Here is a 19,903-nt window from a genome sequence, read left to right on the forward strand (position 1 = left end):
AACAAGATAAGATCTTTAACAAGCCTTGTTTAAGAGTGTCTGAAGGCAAATTAATTCACAGTTATTCCGCCGGCAGACAGTGTGTTTTCTTGTAACACATGTATATTTATGATGGAATTAGCTTCAAAAGGAACTCCCCAGAGGAGTGTTTTTGAGTGGAAACACTGGTACAGTGCAATTGATTTCACTCTATTTATGCACTTTCCTACTGGCAGTTCGTCTTACGCAAGCCAAAGAGACGGTTTCTAATCTTCTATGTAGTATCCACTAATAAAGAGAGCCATCAGTGAGTTGAGACAGCAGGGCAAACACAGTTAACAGGCAGATTTGTAATGATAATAGAGCAGAAATAGACTTGGCTGTTTAACATCAGGGATGAATCATCCTAAGGCAAATCTATGCTTAACAGCAGAAGTAGAATAGAACAGCATGTCTTTACAGGATCATTTTAACGGAGAGAAAAGTGAAAAAGAGGGAAACTGTCCCAGGCTTTCAAGCCTGGAAATGTGCAGAATCAGCCCGTGTTGTGTGTGTGCGAGAGTATTTAAACTCACTTCCATAATGAGGTCCCCAGTTTAGGGACAGTAGACGCGCTCCGCAATTGAGCGGTTTCAGACTACGAGAAATGTTTACTTAGCAGCTGAGGAAACAGAAGTCTCCATGTGTTTTGGGTTAAAGGCACATTTCCGCGTTGAGAGGTATAATTGCTAAGCGTGGCGCGCTTTGAGCAGTGTGGTGAAGCAAACCCTGAAAGCCACAAACGGTGAATGATAAGTAGCTCCCCAGCTCCAACATGTGTTTCTCATCAAAAATGCCGGACCTGAAAACAATTTTCCAATTTCCCCCCGCGGCCTGAGACAACAGAGGGGCCTCGTGCCGACTCGCAGGGAAAATTTAAGATCAACACTATAACTATAAAGCAGAGTTTATGATTTGTTTAATAGGTGTTTTGATGGGAAATATACTTTTTATACACTACTGCTGTCCAACAAGGCACTCATAGCAAATGAAGGGGACACTTTTTTATCCAATCTGTGATTTAGAGATAAATAAAATAAATAACACTGCTTTGTGCCGGAAGAAACTCATTGTTTAAACGGGGCCTCCTGTACGCTATCTTAGATAGTTCTGTTTCAGCTCAGCGTGGGATCAAATCAGATCACAGGTCCCATCATACATGCTGATTTACTCCATCAATGTGTTCGTTCTACGCTACACAGAGACAATGTGCAGCTCAGATCCTGAAAGAACAAAAAAGAGCTCCGAGTCTTCAGTTTTTGATGAACCCCGTCCAGGGAAGTTATCCATATTTTTCCTCCTCGTTTGTGCCGAAGCAGATGTGTCCACATATGTTTTCCTGCCATATCCAGATGCTTCAGTTACACACCCATGTGCTTAACAAGCTGTGGACATAAAACATTGTCTAAGATTGTCTCTTCCAAGGCAATTTTTAGAGCCCAGAGATCATAAAGCAATTTATGAGCGCCGTTATAAAAAGCAAGCAACATTTCATCCCTGCACATAAGTTTGAGAACAATCACTCAGTCCGATTCTCCTAAACACTTACAATTCTGAGGAGATTATGGACAGCGACTATAAAAATCAAGGCAAAGAGGAACGATATGGTTAAAGATTATGGTGCCATGATGAGCTGCACCTTATTTTTTTGTAGCTTGTGTTCTGATGATATACAGTATAATAAGGCTGTCTGTCTTGGGTAGTTATGACTCAAAGATTTTAGTACACAGAGGCCTCGAGAAAACCTCCTCCTTCTCCTCATCAATCTGGAGATTTTGAGCTGCAACCTCACGTTTACCGAGCTCTTCTGCAATTCCAAAGTTACTGCCCGTCTAGCTTTCCTCAAAAACATCAATCACAAAATAACGGACCTTTAAAAAGGTGTCCAAACTGCAGCGTGGCCTCGCTTACTGTCAGCACCGCAAAGTTGTTTCATTACACCGATGTTAGTCCACAATAAACATGTAATGAATAAAAACTTTCATGCTTTAATGAATGGACAGATTAAGATTTAACTTAGTTTAATTCTAAACTGGCCACAGCTTTATGCAGTACGTGTTCTAAAAGCTGACCAGTAAAACCGGCAAAAGAAGAAAGCGACGCTATCAGGTACAACGCCAGATTTCTACCTCAGTATTGGTGGTCTTCTAACAAATTGCTGGGGCTGTCAAGTGAAGGATACAGAGTTCCTGATGAGCTGCTACCCACCTGTGATGCAGCTAGTTCCTGGGAGAGGTCCTGGATTTTCTGCTGCTGCTGGACCAGCACCTCCTGGATAGAGAGCAGGGTCTGCTGCAGCTGGCTGACTGTGAAGAACAAGCAGAGTAAGAGATGACAAAGTGATTCAAGTTTGTCTTTTAAAAAAGAAAGAAAGAAAAAAAAAAGACGCGCAGCTTTATGTTTTATGATGAAGTTATTTAATTGATACAAAACAACTGTTTTCTTTCCACAATGACAGAACCGATGAGACTCGAGTCACTGATCAAAGCGGCCCTCTGAGAATTGTAATCAAAGCTAATACCGGGTAACTTTAGTCGCAGCTTTTTGGTCCGAGGCGTCGGGGGTAGATAGTGGGAAGGAGGGGGCACATAGGATGGAGGTATTAATCTCTAGTGTCTGAACTTAAATCAAATAACAGTCTCTAACCTTCCATTATCCACCCAGACACTGCCTTCTAATGCATCTTTAAATCCTCAAACGATCAACAAAGGAAAAAAACAAGGCTCTCATTTGGGAGGAGGCTGCCAGACAAAATGTCCCCCCTAATCCTAATAAATATTGTTCTTTTTCCATTGACTTTGAAGATTGAATTAGTTCAAGTGTTGGTGTTGGAGGAAGGTGTATGATTTCAAATAACACCAGGCACAGTTTGTTGCCCCTGCTTCCAGTCACGCGTGTATTACCAAACAATGCATTAAGTTTCCCCGAGCTGATTATATTACAGAAAACCAATAAACATTCATATAAATCATGGGCGTGTAAAGTGTTAAATCAAGCCTAATAGGATTAACATCAACAGATATTGTGGCGGTCCACTGCTGAGGTTGTCAGGCCAATGGTTAAAAGCCTGTGCTGCAGCCGGCTGGACGGGATGTAAAGAACCCCTGCTCTCACATTAACCCAGGCCAGGACAAAAGACAGAGCGCCTAGCTTTGGAGCTGGGTTTCTTTTGAAAAACCAGCACAGACAAAATATTTGATCTTTCAAAGACACTAATATCTTGCAGTGACACCTGTGTTTAAATGGGTGGAGTTGTATCAATATAGGTGGGGTGCTGAAACGTTTGATCTTTTCAAGCTTTCTACAGAATACGAGTTCGAGCAGGACTGCCGGTTGGGGCTGGAGACTTTTGTGCAAACAGTTTCAGTTTTTCAGTGAGTTTTGTAATCCAGAGTGCGACCAACCTTTCTAAAGACGGCAATAAAATTAAATGGTATGGCAACCCGTGCTTAAAAAGGTGTTACTATGACGGGGTGTGCACTTTAAACCGAGAGCTGCCCTATTAGTCTGCGATTCCACCTTACCACAAAACAGCTTATCCAGATGTGTGGGTCACTCTGCCAGCCTGTAATGCTGCGCCTCCCGAATTACCAACGCCACTGCATTTTCAGCCGTCCGCAGCTAAACTCTTTTTAATGTCTCTCCAGAAAGTTGACTCTTTTGTATGGCTTAGACTCTTATTCCCAGTTATCACAGATATGAAGCCAGGAATATTAATAAAGTCAATGACTTTGGCCAGGCATGAATCAGAAGGAGGCTGTAGCTGCGATGTGTGCGTGTGTGCATGCATTTGTGTTAGAGAGAATCAGAGGCAAGATGATGTGTGGTGCTTGCAGCTGCTGTGAGAGGGATGCACATTGTGCATTCAGTAAATTATTCAGTAAATACCTCAATATAATGTACACTACATATGTCCAGGCCTGTCTCTGTCTTTAATGGCCAGCTGGTCACCAATATGGCTCCCACCAACAAAGAGTGCCCAAACAGCCGCACAATTCCATTACAGCCTGGGCGCGCTGAAGTAGTTCCAAGATCCATTCATTAATTGTCTGTGTGAAGTTGTAGGCAAATCATAATGGGAGTCAAGGCCCTTACTCTTGAGCTGAGGCTGGCGAGAGAGACTAATGTAGTCCCCATTCAAAAGGATACATCACCTCATTGCGCCTGGCACTAGAGAAACACATGAACTTTAACAAAAGGGGGTTCAAGCAATTGGCAGCGGCGAGGCAGTCGGTCGCTATTACTCAGTGCAGAGAGGAGCGAGAGGGAGAGGAAGACAAAGAGAAAGCAGGGGGAGAAAACTCTCAGTGTAATTGCAACCCCTCTCCCCAACTGTTAACTACAACAGTCATTAACTACAATAGCAGTGTGGCTACTGCAGTCATAGCAAATTAGTTCCCTCTATTGACTGAAGAAAAGACCTGTGTTTTTTTTTTCTCTCCCTTTAGAGTCTCACCTTCACACTGGGAGAGGGGAAAAAAAAAAACTCCTACTGAGAAATCCTGTCTTTGGTAGCAAACAAAACAGGGTTTGCAAGTTGGCAAATCTCCAATCAGTGATAAGTAGAGCAAGAATGGGCAGTGAAGTAGCCAGAGGAAATGTGTTTGCATAGTTGGGAGAAAATGACCATAAAAGAACATATATTTGTTAATCAGATTCAGGGCGGCACACCTTGCACGCGATCCTACACAATTGCAGCCCTCCACCTACCTTTGCCGGCCAGAAAACAATAGCATGGGTGTGACTGGATAAAATGATAACAGCCATATTTTCATCTGCACTACGTTGGTCCGTGACAGAAGCCATAAACTCAGATTCTCGATTTGTTTTCATTTGGAGATGACGGGAAAATCAAACAAAGGATGTCTGTATTTAAAATAATCAGATCGTATTTATAATCAAGTTCAGCCCCTCTTTGTCTCTCAGGCTAAAAAAAAAGAAAATCTACATAAACACAGGTCTCTCGCTATAGAGCCTGAAAAACAAGTGAGAGACGTAAACAATTTACTAATAGATTAATAATATAAGGTTTACACCTGTTTTACAAATGAAATATGAATTTTAAAAAATTCATTAAGGCCTACCAAATAACATTTGAGACAAAGCTTACCTAAACAGTGCAACTTTCTTTTAAGAAGTGGCATTAATGTTTCATTTAATACCCTATAACCTTGCATGTTTTAGAACTCCGGAACATTTGGTTTAATTTAAAGAATCTGAAAAGACACCTTGGAAATAAAATGCCTTTTAATTATTATCATTAACACAAAACAAACAATACGGTGTGCCAGAGCCACCTGTCTGAAATGGGGATTGGTAGCTTTCCGGTGAAAAACACACTCTAGTTTAACACTACTGCTAACGAGACCAAAGTTTCTCAGAGTGCCTCTCTCATTTACGCCTCCCTGGATTTTTAATTATACTGACGAAGAGCACGGAAAGCATCTCTCTCCCCGCTTCTTTCTCTCCCTCCACGTCTGACAGCCAGGTTGAGATTCCTCACCTGTCCAACATGGGAGCCGCACCTGTCACCATGCACTTAATCACACCAGGCCCAGCGCTGAGCCCAGACGCCACACAGTGCCACTGCGACTCGTGCACATCATGCACACAAACACAAACAGACACATACACGCGCGCACAAAATTAAAATGAACTTTATGCCCACCTATGGGGAAGAGGGTGGATGATGATGATGATGGCGATGGAGGTTTGGATGGGGGTGAGGTTGGTGCAGGGCGGAAGGGTGGGGGAGAGATGGATGGAAGGGGGGAGTGAGACGGGATGGGTGGGGTGGAAGAAAAGTTGTCATTTCCCAACTCCTCATTAATATTCCGAGGTTAAGAGCTTTTCAGCGAAACGTAATTAATTGAGCCCGAGCCTGACAGTAAACAAGCAATTTCAAATTAAAGCGAAATGACAGCGGCGTCATTTGTTAAAAACGCGCAGGGCCCCCGATTTTGGCGACAGATAAATGAGGGAAAATGTTAAGGAGGGAGAAAGTGATGAAGATATTAATCTTCACCTGTCTGTGTCAGCGTGCCACTCATTGCCGCAATGTTGCTTTCCATCCTCTGCAGATGCTCCTTGTCCTCTCGGCTTCCCATAATGAGGGGAAGGATGTATTTCTGCAATTAAAAGCATGGCACAATATTACACTTCTCTCTAGTGGATAGGGGGAGAAAGATGAGGAAAAGACAGGGCCACCTAGACGTGGCAGTCCAGGGTCAATGGCATTGTTTTATTGGACTTGTGCGTCACTGTCTAAAGTGCATGATTAGGTGAAAAGATTTCTAGAGCGGATGATAAAATAGGTGTGTACACACGTTCGTATTGAAACCATTAGTGGGTAAGAAAATCAACAACTGTGATAACAGATTAGTCATTTTAAATATAGAGCAGAAAAGTCAAAAACCTGCTGCTTTTCTAAGCAAAAAGCTGCAAGCCCAAAAGCATATTTTCAACATTATAAAAAGAATGAAACTGTGAAAAGGACAGTAAAAGCAAGACACCAGCCTACAGGGAAAAACATGGTGGTGAACACTGAAAATAGTCTTCCAAAACCAAAAACAATGTCACTCTGTTTATCATCTCTGCCACTAAATAAACAAAACTCTACCAAATGATATGTATATCTGACAGCCAAATGAGGATGTTTGCTACCCAGTGAGAGGGTTACCCAGACGAGCAGTTTGTGAGCATCTCGCTCAGTCCTTTTCATGTATGTTTCATATAAAGCTAATGTCCACACATACATTTAGGGAACCACTGAACTGCCTTAAAATTATCTGTATATCTGTGTTTGTTTATTTGCTCTTAAGGCTGAGTAACTGCCAGTTTCCAGCTCTCTGCCGGGTTTTCTCTCCAGCTCAGGTGGCAGGCAGCCACACCAGTGCAAGTAATAAACACTTTTTAGAGAAAAAGATTAAATGGGTGTCAACACGAGGTAATTAATAAGTGGGTTGCTGAGAGTGTGGTGTTTACAAGGTGCACCATAACATAAATAAAGTATGGGCACAAGCCTGGACATATGGTGCGACTGGCGCTACACTCTAGTGACATGACAGCAACCTGTGCCGTCCCACCAGGGAATCCCACCTCCCAGGTGACCGGTGGCTGGCCAACACTGCAGCATGTGGGAAACAGTGGACTGGTACAGTCTGTGAATGTGCATGTGCAGCTTTATGAAAAGCTCTCTAATGAAAAAGGAAATAATAGGACATAACAGCACTAAAGGAAAGCAAGTGCATCTGACATGGTCAGCAGGGCAATATGTACATACATGGTACCTGCTCCCCTTCTCTCTCCTCTATACACAAAGGAGAATGGGCTGTCACCTAGTCCAAGAGCTACTGCTAAAGCTCCTGTCCTCCTTTAAAACAAGAGTAATGGCTTCCACATGCCACTCAGACTACTACTAACAACTACTATGGGATTAATGTCAGCAGGGACAAGGGGCCTCCTGAGCTCTTGTTCAAGGGCTGCTAAGCCTGATAAAAAAAAATAATAAAATAAAAAGAACGGTGAATATTTTTAGACTGTAGAATGTCAAAAAAATAAATGAAAAAAGTAGTTGTGTGTGGTGTCAGCAGATGTTTTTAAAGCAAAAAAATATCTATTTGAGGGGAGGAGAAAATGTGCTCAGATGACATCATGCTTTGACGTAAAGCAGGGTAGCTTTAATAACAAGACCAAAGTGCTGTTACATAGTGCAGAGGCGTCTTCTATTCTAGCACCGTAGTTCATCATAAACTAACGCTAACCAATTTTAATGTGATATAAGGGAGAGGCAGTGCAGACAGATGTCAGGATGTGGCATATTAACAGCACAACAATTGGTCACATTAAAACAAATAAATCAGTGATGAAACAGACAAAATGAGGTCGTGTAACTTGCCTTGTAAAGCTGATAAAAACAGAATGTGATACCCCCCATAATGATGGCAAGGGCACCATAGTCCCTCCACCTGCAGCCCGTTGGACCTGGACATAGAAGAAAGATTAAACATTAAGCTTTTGACATTAATATGCATATGCACTACTTTGCATGAGAGTGCTAGTTCAACTTATTTATATAGCCCCAAATCACAGCAACAGTGTCCTCAAGGTGCTTTATACTGTAAGGTAAAGATCCTATAATAATAATAATACAGAGAAAACCCCAAACGACCCCCTATGAGCAAGCACTCTTGGTGACAGTGGGAAAGAAAAACTCCCTTTTAGCAGGAAGAAACCTCGAGCAAAGCCAGACTCAGGGAGTGGCAGCCACCCACCGTGACTGGCTGGGAGTGAGGGGAGGAAGTCGGGATACAAGACAAGATTCTTTGTGTAACTCGAGCTGCACAAAAACTTGAAATGCAGCATTAAAAGTATTGCATAATTTCTTTTAAGAATGCTGACTGACCTTTGCACGATTAAACATTTAATATAACTCAACTAGCACTTCTTTCCATTAACAACCCCTGTGGTAAGTCTAGAGCACTTGCCTGTCATTGCAAATAACACATTGTCCTTGGTGTTGTTTTAGCGGAACAGCCACAGCAGCTCTGATTAGTGGTACTACAGCTTATTCTATAGCTCCTGATTACAGCTGAGACTGTAGTGCCACTGATTTTAAAAGGGTCATTGATCTTCCAGTATCCTTTTCTCAGAATCCCATTTTCCAGTTCTTTTCCATGTAGCGCCCTCATGGAGACACGCATATACAGGAGAAACAGCCCAGAAGTGCAAAACTAAGAAAGTCGTGGCATTCACAGGTCATTTTATGACCATGCTAACACAATTAGGTCAAATGAAAAACACTTTTTGTTCAGTAATCAAAGATTACGCAAGTTGTGTATTGGTAATCACAAGTGTGTTCGCTGTTGTTGCATTTCATTTTTGCTTAAAGCTTTGTATTTTGCAAAATATTTTGGTTTTGGTAAAACAGTTGACATTTAATTGATATTGAACAGGACTGTACTCACCTCTCTTGTGTGTATGACATAATAATGAACCCTGTTTAAGCAGAACATCTGAACCATAAGGGTTAAGCCTACAGAAATAAACATGCACTATTTATTGTGCTTTTCTATTAAAGGCTACCATTGTCTTCCAATGGTAGCCTTTCAGGTGGGGGTGACAGGGGCAGATACAGTGTTTATATATAAACCTTCAAAACTAAACAGAAAGGTAAGAGAGAGTGTATTTGTGCTTTTAGAAGTTGCTGTCTTGCTGAATGACAGATAATGTGAAAGTGTGTCATTGTGCAAGCTGTCATCTGGGTAGGCCAACTGTCTGTCAAAGTGGAAATTCCCCTCTTAAGAGGAGAAGCATTCAACTGAAAATGTCACTAAACAACAAACAAGTCTTGAGGAAATATATGAGTTTTTCTTTATTTACTCTGGTGGGGCCAAAATGAATAGGAAATTATTAGAGGCTAGGCCACTGAAGCACACCATTGATATTCTATTACAGGTCTGATTTCACCTAATGGGTTATGTGGTACATGTTTACTGGCTTGAAGTAAGTAAACCAGATTGATTTTGTGCCTTAGCACTTGTGTGATTTTTACATGCAAATAAAATGAGAGACCCGCTGTCATACAGGACTACATGGTATATTTCCAAGGTGAATGCTACTTTATTCTCCATCTCAAGGGCACATTTCATTGCTTTTGCAGCACACTGCAATGATCCTGTAACCTTTCCTATCGAAAATTTTGAATCAATCTCCAACATCCATATGGTAACCACATAAATTTAGGTCTTCGTCAACATAGCTGAGATAGACTTGTCACCTATCCCAGAATACGGCGCATCTGAAAGGCCTGGAAGTCCTTGGGATAGGTGTTTGACCCTGAACAAGCCTCACTGCATCACCAGGGGTCTTCACTTTCTCTTTTCTCCTCTTTTAGGACCTTTCATTCTTTCCCCATCTCTCCTTTTTTCTATACCACTTCTACTTGTCCTTTTTTTTTTTTATTTGGTCACTTAAGCTGTGGAACTGTGGTCTCCATCCCCCGTTTTTCCAATCTCCTCTCAAATTTATTGGGTTCAGTGGAGGCCTTCCTGTCCTTCTACCGTGTGGAAATAGAGATCAGAGTATCCATTACTTCGACAGAGATGGATGCGGGTCCCTGTGCACCGTCCCCATAAGAAGGACATCACAGGGAGGTAGCCCCCTCTTTTCGGCATGACCCCCCATACAAGACTCCGCGCTCTCACCTCATTATGCAGTTCCCTTATAGCCGTTTTGATATAAAACCCTCCACTATGGACAGAGAGCTGCGAGTCTTCCTAACTACATGGCCATCCCATCAACATCACATTCATTACAAAACATGAGATGCTGGGGGAGTCAAGGACAGTGTGGTAATAAATGAGGGTGGAATACATCTGGAATCATTGTCATATGGGTTAAGCATTACGCGGACTTCATTCTGCATTGGTAAATCAGTGGACAGCACTCATAACCTCCTGAGGTAATAAAGATACAGGTTGTGGTGCGGGGTCTCGCCAGGAGGAACCCCTTGAAACAGAATGGCAAGAGACTTCATAAGCTTGTGCTCATATTTCCTGTGTCTAAATCCACAGTGCAGGAAATATATGTCGTATGCTACGTATAACTGTAATACTTGTAAAGAGCGAGGTATATGAGGAGCTACAGATAATTTAAACAAACTAAACAGGGTTAACAAAAGCAAGAGGGAAGCTCTCTAACAACACATCTGCAAAGCACAAGGATCTCTGTTCAGTCTCAAATCTTTAAGTCTCAAACTATTTCTGTAGGGCACGCATGCATTTGCAGGTGCTAAAAAAGTTGAGAAAATGATATATGTACTCACTGAGCGGTGCAGGAGGGAGCTGAGCTGCATGGAGTGGATGTGCGGGCCCTGCAGGGACCAGAGGCAGTGCTTCTGTGGAGCCAGAACGCTGGATGGCCAACTCTACCTCTTCATCTGTCAGGCCTGTAATGAAGACACACACTTATAAGGCATTCGCAAAAATGTTCCCTTAATGGGAAAAACCAAATGGCTCTTTGGCTATCATAATGTATGCTTAAATACTTCCCAAGCCCCCCACAAATCTTTCAAGTAGAATTTAGAGAAAGTATGTCAAATCTCATTCAATTTCACAAAGACTCTTTCTCAAAAATGTATTTTCATTTCATAATTCGGAAATTCCAGCGAGAGTTTTTGATTCAGGGACATCCATCAAAGGAAGAGAGTGCGGAAAGGTTCACACAGTGAAATCTGAAACTCTGCTAGCCTATTAACTGCCACCAAAGGCAAAGAAAATAAGAGTCTGTCCACTTCTCCAGTTATATTTCCCATGTGGAGATTTCATACACCCCAGACAGTGAAAATGCATTATTTTAATTTCTTCATTGTAATGTAAATGTATTACATAATTTTGCAAATGCCAATATAATTTAATCTTCAGATCTTTTTAATGATTTTAGTGATGATTAAATTGCAAAGGGCTCCCCGATGGAGAATCAGAGGGGAGGAGGAAAAAAAATCTAATATGAACATCTCCTTTTGTGGCAAGAAAGGATTTTATTTCAGCCACCATATGCTGCCATTGCTGTGGGTCTCATCTTTTAATGAGCATCTTACTCTAAACAAAGAAAATAATTATAACTTTTGATGAAACATGCTGGGGAAAAAACAAAAAAACACATTTATAGCAGAACAAGTAAGAGAAAGCTGAAGACAAAAACAACAAAACTGGAACATATTGTAGTTCTTAGATAGAGAAAAGCACCTTATAATGAAGAAGCAACACAATTTACATTAGAATATTTTGTACTTCTCCTAGATTTTAGCCATTACTTCCTTCTGTAATTTCACTTACTTAATGATAGATAATCAGATTTGTAAAAGAGTCTTTTACTTAAACTATTCCCTCAGGATTTAGTTTCTCACATGCGCTGCCTAATGCTTCCTCCATCTTTTCAGAGATATTGAGAGAACGGAAAGTGTTCGTATGCAGTATTTCAAGTGACTGCTTCACGTTTTCATTAACAGAACAGTATCTGCACAGAGATATAACAGTTCTTCTACCGACCTCCAGAGTGGCCTATACGAGACAGCATACAATAACCTCCATGTGGATTGATAGTTTTATGAGAAGTCAAATGTAAAGCAGAAAGTTTCAGTTCTGAAGGTGGACAAGATGTGATTTAAAACAAACAAAAAGGAAAAGAAAAACAAGTCCTCCCATTTGAATACCTGTTTAAGTGTTTAACTGTGAAGCAAATCTGAATTCACACTTGAGCATGTACCCGCAGGCCAAAAGAATAACAAATCCTGTGATAATCTAGCAGAAAGCTTATGCCAAGAGAGGTCCCTCCAGTCACCTATTTAAATGCTCAAAGGAATGGCCATGAAAATTGTTGAATAATTGAAGGCAAATATTGGCCAGCCTGTAGCAGAGCAGGTCCTGAGTGCCAGGAAGTGGTGAGCGCCATGCGCTGAGTTTGTGCAGTCAGACTGCACTGTCAAATAAGCAATAATGTGTCCCTGGACTCCTGTTTCATCTGACCGCAGCAGACTACATGGTGACAGACTATTGAGTGAGACATGCGATGATCTCAGTTTCACCAAATAAGACAAGATATATTAAAACAAAAGAAAAGAGACAAAAAAAAAAAAAGGAAATTTCCCTTCACCTTGAAATTTAAGGTCTTTAAAAAGGAAACAAAAAACTACATTTAGGCTGCTGTTGAGACCAATATATGTACATGTTAATAGCTCTTCACATCTTTGATGTTGTTTACGCAGCAAATGAAAGGTTTTTGTTTTTTACCCAACATCAAAATAAAATACCTGGAAATTCCAAAAGCTGATTTCCTGTGAAATTACAGCTTGCTAAGTTGTGTTTGAGGCTCTGATCTGTTTATTGCCGTGGGGGAAGACAACAGCAAACAAAAGAGCCCTCAGATCCCAAAGAAAAAGGAACAAGGTGAAAGTGAGTTTTACATATAAAAGGAAAAGACAAAAAAGGGATTGTGAAATTTATTATGGGTTCCAAAACCTGTGGAATGACCCCTGGACCCCCATTTCAGATCGACCTGTGGGGAGATGAATTTTTTAAGACATAAATTACACCTAATGACGACACCATAAAAAACAACAATAATGGAAAGCTATTCTGTATTTCATTATACTGTATTATTTGGTGCACCTGATACACGCAGTGCCTGTTTATGAGTCACCGTATTAGCAGATGCTCTGCCAAAGCATTTGCTTTGACCTTGCCATTCTCATTGGGGCATGAAATTACGGTGCTGGCACCTCGATATTACAGCTATAAATACTGTAAACTGCATATCTGGGCTACGTTTTCTATTGTCTTTCAACATAAACCTGATCGGTATTTATTTAAAGGAAAACCCATTGCTCGTCAGGTTATTTACAGCTCTATTTTCACTGGCTCATATTCTCTGGGTATTTTTTAAGAGCAAAGAGGCAGCAGGGCGCTAGCATTAAATCTATTTCTCCAATTCTGGCACTTCTGGACTTTATGGGTCAAGACCTAGCCTGGACAGCCAATTATAAGAATTGCTTACTAAAATATTTTGTGTGGTAAAAGGTGAATGCCTTTTTCGCTGTCCTCCAAGGCCTGAACTATGAAGTTGCCCTTGAGTGAAAATTACTTACATTTTGAATATTATGGAAAAAAAATGCAAGCCAGGGGTCATAAATAGATGGAGGTCAATGGGTTATTAAGGAGAGGTTCAAACTGTTTCCCAAGCTATACTGCCGAGGGAGATTCTACATGTCATTTGGTTCTGTTCAACAGCTTGAACATTGCCCCTAAATAATGACCATTCTCATAGAGTATTCATTTATGTATTAAAAAAGGGGACTCTGCTCTCATTTCCCTGCTTTATCGCCTTGTAGTGATGACAAAGTGGGCAAGGCCTAGGCTAGGTGGCGCCGTGGAGTAATTTATAACCACATCAATCCCTTTACCTTCCACGCAGGCCTTGGTCATTGTCATTTTTGTCCGAGAGGTGAGTCACATAACCCCACTTACAAACAGCATCCTATTAATATCTGGGATGATGAACCTTACTCTTACCTCCATAGCAGGTATGGTAATAGACCAAAAGCCTACCTCTGTTTCCCCTGACCCTCCATCAGTGGCCCACTTCTCAGGGTGAAATCTCTTAGGGTTATTTATTCAACTCAATAACAACTGAGACGTTATTAAAAAAAAATAAATAAATAAAAACAGTCACGCCATCATTCATATCTCACCAACTCCCAATGCCCTGTACCCGTTTCACATGCTGAAATTACCTGTACTGCAGCAAGTATGTACACTCCCTGTGTTTACTTTCCAAAACAAATTACCTTCGGTTTGTCGAACTAGGAGCGGCTGGGTGATGTCACCTTAGGTCCCACGGTCAAAGTGACACACTGAGAACTGGAAAATGTTGTTGACTTTGTCCTGAGAATTTGATTTTTTTTGGTAATTATGTGTGTAACTGCTAATTGTCTGGGTTAAATGGTGGTGCCAAAGTGGAGGCCCAATGCTCTTTAGTTGCTGCATCTGTTAATTGAAGAAGACATAGATGGCACAATTCACTAGATGAGAGTCTAGCGCATTATATTTCACTCAAACACAATAAAATTTACTTGATCTTGGCAGTCAACGACTAAGGCAAAATTGCTTCAAGATTGCGGTATGACAGTTTAAAATGCAATTCATTTCCTCACTCCTCTGTAAAAGACAGGGGAAAAAAGCATCTCTGGGTTTAAATCTTGATTTATGTTACATCAAAGTGACAAAGTTTCAATATTTCAGCCAGCTTATTCAACTTCAAGGACTCGAGAAGGGCAGCTTGAAATATTGGACTGCATAATTGCCAATTCATACCCTGAAATTGACAGTTGAAGGAAAACAGAAAATTATATTTTTCAATGAATATTGAAATAAACCACACTATTAGGCTCTCTTTGGAAAAAACAGACATGTAACCAGAGAGGCATCCTTCAGTGCAGATTAGGGCACAAATGCGCTGGGAAATAATATGCACGACTGAGATTATTGTGTAAAGATTCTGCAACATGCAATCAAAGTGGGCCCTATTTTCCCCTTCATCAGCTGTCCAGCGTAAGTACTGGCAGCAAGAGGAAACCAATTTAAATTCCACTCTACCAGGAGATGGTATTGTTTCATTTTATGTGTGCTTTGACATTTCTGGCTGTTAATATAGAGTAAAATCCAGAAGTATTTACATAAATATGACATTAAACTGTATTAGAAATTAAGACTGACACATTTGCTGTGGTGACTGTGGGAGAAGGAGGATGATGATTGAGTTTCTTTGTCAAAAGGTTGAAAGGACAATACATGCTGGGTACAGGAGCATGCAAAAGTCTGAGCACTGGCCTGCTGCCGCCTGTATAAAAGCTTATTGTGGCTCAGCAAGCAGTCACCAATGAACAAGATTACTAATCTGATTCAGCTTACCAACGTGTTTTATGGGAGGAAAATGGAAAGTTTCAAAATCAAATTCTTGTCAGTATTGATGTCGATGCTTCTGAGAAGATGAACAAAGGCTAAAAGATATTTTGTACTGATACTTCATTTTATTTTGTTACTATGAATGTAACCCAGAAGTGCAATTCATACAATAATTCATGAATTAACACAAACACCGGCGCGATAAAGTTATTTTGTTTAAATTCCCACAAAGAAATATTTCAATCAGGAAATGTGGTATACTGATGAAAAAGGTCTGACAGGTGATTCATCACTTAAAGTACACTTTACTTTTATTTTTAGCAGTCAGCTAAGATTAGTTCCTTACTAAGCGGCATTGCGGTGCAATATCTGGGTTTGATGCGCAGCTTAAAAAAAGCCTTTTCCTGACATAATTTCCTGTAATATGATCAACGTCGATTTCTAAGACAAAAAAAATTACTGTACTTAAATAAAATCACAAAAACACAAAGCAACTGATTTAATAAAGCACGATAGTAACAGTAGAGCTTTTTCCTGAAACAGGAGAAATCTCAAAGCTTGAGTATTGGATTTAAACAACTTCCAGGTTCACTGCTGTATGACTGTACAAGTCAAGAGTTATCCTAAGAATACTGCAGAGTGCAAACATACTTTGTGCTTAGTGTTTCATTGCCCATATCTCCCATCTCTCTCTGTGTAAGATCGATGTCCTTATGCAAATCCAGAGTTCTTGTTTAGATCTACAGCGGAACCGATTTTCCAAAATAAATCTGCATTAAAGCATCATACATATTTCATGGACTTAAAGTGCAGTAAGAGCAAACCGATTTGGATAGTGGAGCTCCGTGGAGTTTGCATCAAGGCTGAAAGTAAGAAGAAAATAAGGTGCAGCATGGCATCCTTTGACAATAATGAGGCCTTGTTACATTTCAATTAACCAACAGCAGACTGATAACATGCCTTAGTTGTTAATAATGAAAGAAAAAGACAAAAAAAAATACATTTCAAATGATATCAAGAGAGCCATATGAGATGAGTGTAGTAGCAGCCGGCAACCATGGATTTGGTTTCGGGTTACCTTTCCTAGTCACAGAGCTTTTAGGCTCACTTTTCACTGTTTGGCTGAATGCAAAGTCCCTAAGCGCTGTACAAGTACAGTCCCCACACACTGAACTGTCTCACTGCAAATTTAAATAAAAACACTCCCCACAAAGTGTTTATCCAAGGTAAAAGACACACACACTGTACATACTATTACAGCTCAGCCATAGGCTGACTGTTATAAATACATGGCATAACACTGCAGCTCTACTGCTGCATTATATTGAACTGACTTAAATGAGTTCAGAGTAATAAAGCTTTTTGCAACTTTTATTGCACAAACAATATTCTACTGTGTGTTAGAAATATCTCAATGAATTGCAAAGAAAGTGAAGAGCCAGCAAACATTCCAACCTCCCCTGCTTAGAAAACCTCCTCGTGCCGTGCCTCAAATTTACGATAACTGTTAAATTAAGTAAAAGGGTTAAAATGCTGGAAGGCAATATTGATAATTCCATTGAAAATGCAGAGGGAGTTTGTCAATATTAATTTTCCTGAACCCAAAGGAGCATCCAGACTGGTGTGTCATTTATTCACAGAGCCTGAATCATGCTCTCTGAAGCTAAATCGACCCCTATTAGACCCCCCTGAAGGCAAAGATCCATGGCCACAACCTTTGACCCCAACAGAATGATCTTACAAAAAATAGCATATGTATCTTTGCCAACCGCATTTTGTGAATAAACATATGGATTGTAATACCACAGCCATTTCCCCCCAAATTATGTATACTGTTCACAGCTTTCAGCTTTCAGCATAAATCAAGCAAATGAGAAGTCTCTCACCTTTTTTCTTCAAGAAGGTTTTTCTGAGGGCCAAGGGACTCTGATGTACTTTTGGGTTCTGTAGAAATTGTACAGCAGTGGTAATCTGGGGAGAGACAAATGTGATTTAATCCCTCGTAATGATATAACACGAGAGGAAGAAGATAAGCTTTGCAGCAAACTGATGCTTTTCACAGCACAAACAACAGTCTAGACCTTCTTTAAGAAAAAGGTTCATTATCAGTCCAACCCCACAGGAAAAAAAAGAAAAACCTTAAATGGATTCCATTTGATAGTTGCTTTTACGCTCCCCCCACACCCAGCAGTGAGGAAAAAGACCACCTGACCACTTTCCAGCTAAATGTGGGGAATGACCAAATCAGCAGTTATAAAATTAGCCCATCAAGAGTGCTGGACAAATGGAGTATGGAGCTTAATTTGCTATTACCCTCTTAAAGACAAACTTCCATTCTTAAGTGCGGAGTGGAAGAAAATCTATACTTAATGCAGAGGTGATCATTTGTATCTAATAACTTGAGAATCCTAGGCTGAAAACTTCTGTAATTCTTCCAGTTAAAAACCTGCCATGATCAAATCACCCAGCCTGAATGTTGTAATGACTTGAAACGTTAATGCACTAGAACGTTAAATAGCATCAGAACACCAGTAGTTTTAAGTGCATTGCGTTCATCGATTCTATTATGTTTTCCTTCGAGATGCACCTTAATTTTCCACCCCAGTATGCATTTCCAAGAATTGGAGGGAGGGAAAAAAAAATCTTCCTCAAATGGCATTAAAACATAAATTTGAAGTGGGCGCCATGAAGTGGCGCCTCCTAAAATAGATAAATATGTAAGAACACAGAGAAAGGGGAAACACACTAGAGAGGAGGTTTCGATGACTTATTATCGCACCTGTGGTCCCCGTGATTCAATTGTAAAAGTCATCCCTCTAATAGGTTGAAAGGTTTTGATTACTCTTCTTTTCTCTTAGTGTTGAAAGATACAAAGTGATTGAGCGCCCTGCCAGTGGTAATTCATTTTGGGTAATGCATTGCATATACTAAGAACCTGTTTCAATCCAAAAGAATTGCAGTTTAAACTTGTCCAAGTGGTAGGAGTGGCAGTGAAGCTGTTTAAAAAGTGAGATTTCTGTCACAAGCACACAGTACAGTAGAGAATTATAGCGCAGGCATCTTTAAGAAACTTATCAAACGCGGATTACAAACAAACCTAAAATGAACATCTGAATAATAACAACATTTCTTCTTTATACAACCCAGTGAACCTTTCATTAAAATGCACCATTTTGACTTCATGAGATCGCTGCCACAACTGATGTACACACTAATCTACATTTTCACTGGGACAGCACGGTGACCTTGATGTACACAAGGGTTACGCAAGAGGTGCGGAATTTCCTGGATCTCTATATATGCTGAGAGCTTTATTAAAGCCAGTCACCCGGAACCTTCATTGTGACAACCAGATTAAACCATTTGCATGGTGACCCCGTAACTGATGTTCTGGGCCAAAAGATACAGTCAAAACACAGAGAAAATATCCCTTTGATAAAAAAGACAAAAATCACTCTAGTGCTTGCAAGGCGCTCACTGTCCAAGTCAGTGAGCCATTACCACAAGACACAGCATGTGGTAATGGCGGAAACTAGAGATAATAAACACACTAAAATCTAATACTCCAATATTTATTACGGTAAATAACAGAGTTATATACAGGAGGCCCGCTGAGAGGTAATGACCTAACAGGGAAAGAACATGCTGAATGAGCAGTCCTTGTTTACATTCGCTTAAAATTTCAGTAGCACAATATTGACAAGAAAATTGTATCAGCGTTAACAGGCGTAAGTGTGACATCTTAGTAAGGACCGCAGCTAGCTCAGCGGCAAACTAATGAGGCAAATGTCCATTTGGTTAAAACTGTTGTGGTAGATCTTCAGGGAGAGGAAAAATGCACTTCTTAGCAGATGACATAGATGCTTTGCACAAGTTCCATCCAGACATCTCAATCAATTATAACCACATTGCACAGATTTCAGTCTTGTTATTGACTTATGGATCACCCCAGTTATAGTGTTGGGTAGCACACAACTGGGGCTTTTAGGAGGGCGGGGGTAAGATGGATAACAGTACAAGGCGCATTTGAGTAGACAGCATAAATAACTAAAACAGAAATTAGGTGAATTTCCTTCCTTGCAGGAAACTGGTAAATGATTTTTGGTGCGAAGAACAATTAGGCTTCTTTGTAATACCTCTTGTAAAGGTTCGACTCCTAATGCACCAGAGTGCTCCATGTTAAGAGCGATAATCTTTGCAAACCAGATAACCAATAAAGTGTCAGGTAAAGCCGAAAAAGAGGTGAAAACTCAATCACAGAAAGAGATAACATTAACCAACACACTTAAAGAGAGTGAACTTGATGAACGGACAAGATTACAGAAATGTTATTGAGTTTGAATTGGACAAGAATTTGCACTGCACTTGTCTGAAAATTACAACTGCAATACCTTGAATTGTGAGAAATGAGGCTGCAATCCAAT

General features: G+C 40.4%; 1 protein-coding gene across 1 annotated transcript in view; it reads right to left on the reverse strand.

Annotated features, from left to right (window-relative positions):
- pex14 (peroxisomal biogenesis factor 14) overlaps positions 1 to 19,903 on the reverse strand; it is a 45,423-nt gene that overhangs the window by 9,067 nt on the left and 16,453 nt on the right. The window contains exons 3-7 of the mRNA XM_040047714.1: positions 17,366 to 17,450; positions 10,844 to 10,966; positions 7,916 to 8,001; positions 6,044 to 6,146; positions 2,227 to 2,324 (exon numbers count right to left, since the gene is read on the reverse strand). Of these exons, the coding sequence (XP_039903648.1) occupies positions 2,227 to 2,324; positions 6,044 to 6,146; positions 7,916 to 8,001; positions 10,844 to 10,966; positions 17,366 to 17,450 (495 nt within the window). The remainder of the gene's footprint in view (positions 1 to 2,226; positions 2,325 to 6,043; positions 6,147 to 7,915; positions 8,002 to 10,843; positions 10,967 to 17,365; positions 17,451 to 19,903) is intronic.

This window comes from Simochromis diagramma, unplaced genomic scaffold (genome assembly GCF_900408965.1).
Source record: "Simochromis diagramma unplaced genomic scaffold, fSimDia1.1 OVJJ01000387.1, whole genome shotgun sequence".
Taxonomy (NCBI): Eukaryota; Metazoa; Chordata; class Actinopteri; order Cichliformes; family Cichlidae; genus Simochromis; species Simochromis diagramma.